Source organism: Athene noctua, chromosome 28, assembly GCF_965140245.1.
Source record: "Athene noctua chromosome 28, bAthNoc1.hap1.1, whole genome shotgun sequence".
Classification (NCBI taxonomy): Eukaryota; Metazoa; Chordata; class Aves; order Strigiformes; family Strigidae; genus Athene; species Athene noctua.
The window spans coordinates 1,989,966-1,998,048 of record NC_134064.1 but is presented as its reverse complement, the minus strand read 5'-3'; the positions used below and the strand labels follow the sequence as shown (position 1 = coordinate 1,998,048).

Genomic DNA, 8,083 nt, shown 5'->3' with positions numbered 1-8,083 from the left:
GCAGCCGGGGCGCCTTTACCATATGCAGATACATATGCATATATATATATATATATACAAATATGTACTATGCATATAATCATTCTCCAGACTCCACGCTTTCCTGGCCCTGGGAGTTTTATCCCAGGATGGGGACTCAGCCAAGCCAAGGCAGGATTTTCCAGTCTGCAGCATCTCATTCCCGAGAGGGTGGTGGGGAGCAGCACCCTGTGTCCAGCCTGGAAAGAAGCTGCCAGCATCTCCAGCTGGGAGAAAAGCCCCTTTTCCACACGGAGGAAAACCACAAGGATTAGCATCAACGCTGGGAGGAGTCGGCAGCCGGTGGCAGGGAAGGGCCGGCTGGACTCGCCCGGCCGAGGAGGGGTCCCAGCTCTTGGGGTGCCCCGCAGCCATTTAGGCACATGGGGGCTGTTCCCCCCACGCCAGGGAAATCAGGTTGAACCTCCCTTGTTTCCAGTCAACCCTGTAATTAGCGCTTTGCCCATGCTGGCAAGCAGGATCCGGCCCTGGGAAGGAGTTGTGGCTGCCTCAGGGTGTGAGGCAGGGACCAGCTGAGCCTGGAAAACTCATCTCACACCTGGTCGGCAAGCAGGCGTCGCTACCTGGGGCTTGTCGTCCCTCTTCATGTGTCCCCCCTGTTTTCCTTTCTCCTTCCCAGCCCATTGCTACCCCAAGTCTCTGGACGCTTTTGCAAAGCATGATCCTGCCCTGTGGGACCCTGGCTGCAGGCGTGGGCCCACCCGCAAGGGCTTTTCCACTGCCCAAGTGATGCCCAAATCCCAGATCCCTCCTTCCACTGTGGCTGTGGTGGGGACGAGCACCCTCCAGCCTGAGGACAGGGGGTTCACCGCCGCCAGACCCTCTCCCCAAAACTCTTGGAGGGGCTTTGCCACCCGTTTTGGGAATGGCCTTGACTGTGGGGATCCCGCAGCAGTGACTCAGGGATGCCGGGGGTTGCGAAACAGGCCTGGGATGGTTTGGGAGACGCCTCCACGCAGCCCCGCCAAGCCCAGCCGCCCCGGGGAGCCCGTCGGGGGAACAAGCCACGGCAGCGTCTGGGCTTTGCGCGGTGGCCGACCCGTCAGGCAGGTTTCCTGGAGCAGCGAGCCGAGCCGGAGAGAGATCCATCCCGGGCCGGGCATGCTCCTCCGCCTGCTCGCAGGCTGACGGAGCCCCCCGGCTCTCTCCTCGCCGCCGAAGCCATGCGGGCAGCTGGGCTGCTGCTGGCTTGGGCACTGCTGTGTCCTGCCGGCACCCAGCAATGCCACCTCACCAGCCCCAGCGGCGTCCTCCGCTTCACCGACACGCACGCCGAGATTCGGGTGCCGGCGCTGCACCGGGTACCCAGCTCGCTCGATCCCCTCTACGGCCTCGTCCGGCACTGCCTGGACCTCATCCAGCAAAACCCCCTGCCCACAGGTGAGCCCCGCCTTGGGGAACCGGCACCCCATCGCCACGGGCGCTGGGACTCCCAGGGTTTTGTGGTACCTGGAGCTGGCTGCAAACCCCGTGTCTGGAGCTACTTCAGGGGGTCCGAGGCACTTCTCTGTGGGGGATGTGCCTCTGTCGCAGCCCCGCTGCCTGGGGAGGGCTGGGGGTGCACTGGGTGGGATTCCTTTTACTGGTGCCGTGGTTTCTTTTGCAGAGCTGCTCAGGGCAGCCCTGAATGACCCCGGCTCAGTGCGGACATCGCAGGTGAGCAGGGACGTGGGGTGGGGGGATACCACAGGGATGACACCTACCCGAGATAGGGCACCCCAAGCTGGGTGCATCAGTGCTGACTGGGTTCTTCCGTCACGCAGGTGGTGCAGTATGAGCTGGGCTATGTCGTCTGTGCCGCGGTGGCTCTGCTCTTCACCGTGGCTGTGCCGGTGGCTGGGATGTGCTTCTGCTACTGCCGGAGCCGCCAACAGTGTGGGGGCCGCCTGCGTGCCCACCGGCGCTCGCTGGGCTGCCGCCGCCACTGCCTGCTGGCCTGCCTCTCCCTCACCTCCCTCATCATCCTGTGAGTCACCCAAAGCACCCCACGAACCAGACCCCTCGCCCCGGGTTGGGGGGAACTGTGTCCTATGGGGCCGGGAGGCTCTGCCGGGCAGCCCTGTCACCGCCTGCTCGTCCCTGGCAGGATCAGCGTCATCTGCGCCTTGGTCACCAGCCAGCGGGTGAAGGGGCAGATGGAGCCGGGGCTGGGGGCCGTGCCGGCCACCCTGCGCACGCTGCGGCAGCACATCACCAACATCCCCCAGGTGGGTCCCTGGGCGGCCTCCCCCCAGCTGTGGGGTGCAGCCTCAGGATGGCCACGTTTCCCAAACGGAAGAGTTTGGGAGGCAAGAAGAGGTGGCGTGGCTGCATTAAAAATGTATTTTGAATGGGGATCCCTCCCCTCCCGGTGGCTGCTGACCGGCTCCTCTCTCCTGGCAGGGGGTGCAGATGGTGGTAGATCAGTTCGAGGTGCCCCGACAGCAGATAATCTCCGACTTGGGTGGTAAGCTCTGTGTCGGGCACTGGCGGGCACCGTTCTGAGCTTCCCTCCAGGATAAGATGCTAACAAGGTGCCCGATGCCTTGCAGGGCTCAGCCGGAGCGTGGGACTCTCCATCCACGAGCAGCTGAAGGCGATGACCTACGCGGCGCTGGCAGACCTGCAGGACAGGGCTGGAGGTACGGCCGAGCGCGGCTCTGCCCGGGGCCAGTATTGAAGCCTCGCCCTAGAGCTGGGGTGGCCAAGCGGAGCAGCGTGAACTAGCCCTGGGCTTTCTCTTTAAGACCTACAGACCTCGCTGCACCATTTACAGATTCTCGACAAGACGGTGCGGGCGCTGGCAGCGGCGCGGGCCGAGCTGGAGCCGGCACTGCGGGAACGGCGTCGGCGCGTGGTCGCGCTGCTGGACGACCCGCGCTGCACCTCCTGCGCCAGCGTCCTGGGCAGGGCACAGAGCCTGGAGCTGGGTGCCGACTACAGCAAGGTGGGACGGGGTGCTGGTCCTCCCCCATCACCACCAGCCCCCCTTCTCTGGCAGCCCTGAGGCTCATGGGTTGCTGCTTTCACTCCAAGGTGCCGTCGGTGGAGAAGGTGTTGAAGGCACTGGCCGGTCTGCCTCGAAGTGACTTTGCAGAGATGATTCGTCAGGTTGGGGGGGTCAGGGTGCAGTGGGGGGGGGGGTGTCTGGAGCCTGTGGTCAGCCCCAGCCAAGCTGTTCAGCACCCCCTCTTTCCTCGCAGGGCAATGGCACCTTCAACTCCATACCGGAGCTGGCTGTGGAGAGGATGGCACAGGTCATCCAGGGTGAGTGGGATGGCCGGACTGAGCGGGGACACTCTCCGTGGGATGAATCCCAGTTTGGGGACATAGGGTGGGACACGGGGACCATCCACCCCTCCATCATGGCCTTGACCACGCAGATCTGCGGGACGAGATGGCCCGCATGACAGAGAAGGTGCAGTCCATCGCCGACAGCTTCCCCCTCCCCGACTACACCCAGCCCGTCAGCGAAGCCCTGGTGAAGGCGGAGGACAGGAGCCAGCCGTACCTCCGGGAGGTGGAGCGCTTCGAGCACTACAGGTGACACCCGGGAGCATGAAGGGGTGCAGGGAGTGTGGCAGAGATGGGTGCTGAGCCCCCGCCCCAAGCTCCAGCTGGTGTATTGGCGCCATATCTCGAGGCTGTGCCCTGCTGCTCTTTCCTCCAGGTGGATTGCGGGCACCGTGCTGTGCTCCATCATCCTCCTCATCCTCGCTTGCAACGTAACAGGGATGGCCCTGGGGGCGTATGGGCTCTCCAAGAGAGAAGACCCGAGCGACTACGAGTGCCGAGGAGAAGCTGGCGCCAAGTTTCTCCTGGTGTAAGCATCTCTCTGGGTGCTGGGGGGGCTGTTGCCATTCCCCCCTGCCCCCCCAAAAAACCCCAAAACAAAACAGAGGGGCAGAGGCAAGGGAGGGACCGGGAGCCAGCTGAACGGAAAGGCTTTTGAAGCCGCCGCCTGCGCCGGCGGGTGTGGGAGAAGCTGCTCCTCCCTGGGAGCTGGCAGCTCCCGCACCCCGGCCCCGCTGCCCGGCACACCCCGCTCCCACAGGCCCTTCCCAGGCAGGCCAGCATGCCCGGGCGCGGGAGGGAGCCGCGGGGCTGCAGCCGGCCAGGCAGGTCCCCACAAGCCTTTCTGCCCGCTCGGGTCTGCAAAGCCACCGCCGGCACCTCCTCTCTCTCTTCCAGCGGCGTGGGCCTGGCTTTCCTGTTCTCCTGGCTCCTCATCCTCTTGGTCTTTGCCACCTTCCTGGTTGGGGGCAACATCCAGACACTGGTTTGCAGAAATTGGGTCAATCAGGAGATTTACAAGGTGAGTGGCCATGCATCCACCCATTGCCCCATGAACCTCTGCTTGCGTGCACCATGCCTGCAAACGCTCTGTGTCCTCCCCCTAAGCCCATCCAGAAAGGCCCCATCCTATACCAAAAGATTAAGTTTAGGATGAGGTCCTTGGATTTGCAGCATCATCAGGGAATTGCCCTTGTGCTGTTAATTCTCCCCCTCTGCTCCGCTCTGTGACCCCCCCTGCAGTGTGAGTCCAGCTCTGGGGTCACCAGCAGCAGAAGGACACGGACCTGCCCGAGCGGGGCCAGAGGAGGCCACGGAGATGCTGGGGGGGCTGAAGCACCCCTTGTGAGGACAGGCTGGGAGAGTTGGGGGGTGCAGCTGGAGGAGAGAAGGCTCCGGGGAGACCTTAGAGCGGCCCCCCAGGGCTGAAAGGGGCTGCGGGAAAGGGGAGGGACTTGTCATCAGGGGGGAGGGATAGGATGAGGGGTAACGGGTTTAAACTGACAGAGGGGAGATTTAGATCAGATCTAAGGCAGAAATTCTTCCCTGAGGGGGGGTGAGGCCCTGGCACAGGCTGCCCAGAGCAGCTGTGGCTGCCCCCTCCCTGGAAGGGTTCAAGGCCAGGTTGGACGGGGCTTTGGGCAACCTGGGCTGGTGGAAGGTGGCCCTGCCCATGGTGGGGGGTTGAAACTAGATGGTTTTTAAGGTCCCTTCCAACCCAAACCATCCTGTGATTCTATGAATTCACTCAAGGCAACGATGCTCGTACCTGCAGAACCCCTGTCCTGACCCTGGGGACCCCTGGGGTGCTCGGGGCCAGCAGCACGATGTGATGTGGCTGAGAGAGGGGTCAGCGCTCATCCCATGGCCATGCACATGCAGGCAGGGCCCTGCATGGGGCTGTCCACTGCTTTCTCTCCGAATACCACCCGAGGAGGGAAGAGCACCCCCAAAATAATTGCTGGGAATGCCTGTGCCCGACCCTCTTTTTTGCCCCTTTTGGCACAGTTCATTGACACCCCTGGGAACCTGCCTCCATCCATGAACCTCACCCGCCAGCTCAACCTCAGGAGGGACTCCAACCTCAGTGCCGCGTACCGGTGGGTGCTGCAGGAGCCCGTCTCTGCCCCTGTACGTCAGAGGGATAATTTGGGATCATGCCACCCATGTCCCTTTGCCTTCCAGGGAGTGCAAGAGTGGAGCAGGGCTGTGGGAGGTGCTGCATCTCGAGAGGTCCTACGACCTGGATGAGCATCTGAAATCCCCCAAGGTGAGGGCTGGCTGCAGCCAGAGCTTCTGGTAACAGTGTAAATATGCATGAGCTTTACTGGGGTTACTGGGACAGCAGTGCCTGGCCCCAGCCCCACAGCATCCCCCACATCTTGCACCCACAGTACACAGCTGATTTCCAAAAACGCCTGGGTGACTTCACGGCGCGCCTGGGTGACGTGCGGCTCCTCCGCAGCGAGGGCAGGCAGGACCTGGAGACCTTCGCCCACAGCGGTGTGGATGAAGTGGACTATAGGCGCTTCCAGGAGGAGGTGAGGGGATGATCACAGGGAGCTGGTCCCCGCTGTGGTGGGCAGGATGTGGCCCAGCCACTCTAGGGCCAGCTTCCAGGGCTGATTTTGGTCAACCACCAACTCCATCTTCCCCCAGATGAAAAACCCCGTGGTGCAGACCAGCCTCTCTGGCTTGGCGAGAAGCCTCGAGGGGCTGCAGAAAATGCAGGTGAGCACCAGGGCGGGTGGGGGGGGCTGCTGTGTGCCCACGGGAATGTCCTCACCCCGCTGTCCCCCCACAGAGGAACAGCACAGTGGCAGAGCGGCTGGCCGCTGAGGCCCGGGCCCTGTGGCAGATGCAAAACTCCACAGTGCAATCACAGGAGGCTTTGGTGGTGAGTCCGTGCGGAGCTGGTGGCGCGTAGTTCTGCCAGCGTTTGCCCAGGTATCCCTGTGAAAGGGGCAACAGGGCTTTTGCACCCTTCTCACCTCCCTGTCCTGCAGGCAAAGCTGGGGGAAAGCGTCCGGTTCCTCTCCCGCTTGGCGCCGCATCTCCAGGTATTTGTGCAGTTTCTTACAGCTCTGAAAAATACGTGGTGTTCTATGGGTCCTGCCTGCCAGTGCCCCAAAAATCCAGTTACAGGGTGATGGGAGAGCCAGGAAAAATGCCACACAGGGGGAACGGGTCTCCTTTAGTATTTAGATTTGCTGCTGTAAATCAGAAATCCCCCTGCAGCACTCACAGCATTTCAGTGTCCCCAGCAGAGCTGTCCCATGGTGTTTAATCTCACTTGCTCCCTGCAAGGAGGTTTCTCTGCTCAGGGTCCCCCTTTCCCTGCCCTCTGGCAATAAGACCCACTTTGAAGCTTGGCATGTGCACAGCGCTGCATGCCATGGTCCCAACATCCCTGGGCCACCTGTCCTGCTGCTCGGTGCTCTAAGGATGCTCTGCCCTTCCCATCATTCCCCAGGAGCGGGTGAAGACAACACTGGCCACCATAGCCTCGGTGGAAGCCCGGCTACCTGTGCAAGCCCAGCAGATACTCCGGCAGGTGAGCCAAGGGGGATACAAAATTCCCCACAACCAGCAAGAAAGAGAGAGAACAAAGCTCTGCGAGGCGGAAAGGGGCACCTGAAGCCTTCAGCCCTCATTTCCAAGCCCAACATTAGCCCAGAGCTGGTTGGAGTGGGGCTGGAGCTGTGCTGGGAAGCGCAGCACCAGCCCTCCATGCTGCCTTCCCTCTGCCCAGGAGATCGGCTGCTTCACGAGGAAGGAGCTGCGGTACTTCGCACAGTACCTGAACTGGGTTGGGCAGACGGTAGGTGTTCATCTTTGGGGGATTCTTTGGGGCCGGGAGCCCTCATGGATGCTGCGTGCAAGCCCCTCGCTGAGCCGAGGCAGCAAGATGCATCCCCCGAAGCCAGGAGTGGGTTTATGCCTTGTCTCCACTTCTTGTTCCAGCTGAGGGAGGATGTGGCTTCGTGCCAGCCACTTGCCACGGCCCTGGACAACGGGCAGGTGATCCTGTGCGACCGCATCGCTGACCCCTGGGTACGGATCCTGTCCCTGTCCCGGCAGAGGGGTCTGGCAGGGACCTTCCTGGTGCAGCATCCCATTGTAACCCAGCATGAATACAGGGCAGCTGGGGCCGAGATCAGCCCTGACACCCCCACACCAGCAGGAGCAGCCACCGCAAGGCTCCCCAAGCCCCTCCAGAGCCTGGGGGCTGCCTCTCCCCATGCAGCTCAGTGGGGTTTCTCGTGCTCTCTCCTTGCAGAATGCTTTCTGGTTCAGTCTGGGATGCTGCACCTTTTTCCTTATCCCCAACATCATCTTTGCCGTCAGGCTCACCAAACACTTCCGCCCCATCCGCAACCGGCTCATGTAAGTGGCGGGCACGGGGCGGGCAGGCGAGCTGCTGTGGTGGGAGGACGCAGGGAGGGGAGATGGGGGCTCTTCCACAACTCCCCCAGAGGTTTTTCCTTCTTCTGCAGCTCTACAGGTTCAGAGGAGACCTGTCCCTTCCACATCCCCCGTGTCACAGCACTCAAGCTCTAGGATGGGGGTCTGCAGGGTGCAGTGGCATGTCCTGTACCCCAAGAGTTCCCATCAAACTTGTGCCTAAGCATCGCAGGACTCCAGGTCCCTCTGATGTCTTTCAGGGCTCTGGGTCCCTCCAACGTCTCTTCCTCAGTGTCCTTCAGGGTCTGAGCTTCCTTTCCAGGTGCGGGGCACACATCTCCATGTGCCATGGGGCTCTGGGTCCCTC

At 62.2% G+C, this 8,083-nt stretch overlaps 1 protein-coding gene across 1 annotated transcript; it reads left to right on the top strand.

The window, feature by feature from the left end:
- Positions 1-813: 813 nt before the first annotated feature.
- LOC141971263 (prominin-2-like) lies at positions 814-7,872 on the top strand. The gene is given in 24 exon segments (XM_074928481.1): positions 814-1,113; positions 1,116-1,419; positions 1,646-1,695; positions 1,803-2,005; positions 2,126-2,246; positions 2,422-2,485; positions 2,571-2,660; positions 2,766-2,965; positions 3,055-3,129; positions 3,222-3,285; positions 3,402-3,561; positions 3,689-3,841; positions 4,210-4,333; positions 5,320-5,411; positions 5,497-5,581; positions 5,706-5,852; positions 5,971-6,042; positions 6,116-6,208; positions 6,318-6,371; positions 6,785-6,865; positions 7,064-7,132; positions 7,276-7,365; positions 7,592-7,698; positions 7,809-7,872. Coding segments are annotated over 24 exon segments (2,703 nt in total). The 5' UTR covers positions 814-972.
- The last annotated feature ends 211 nt before the right edge of the window (positions 7,873-8,083 follow it).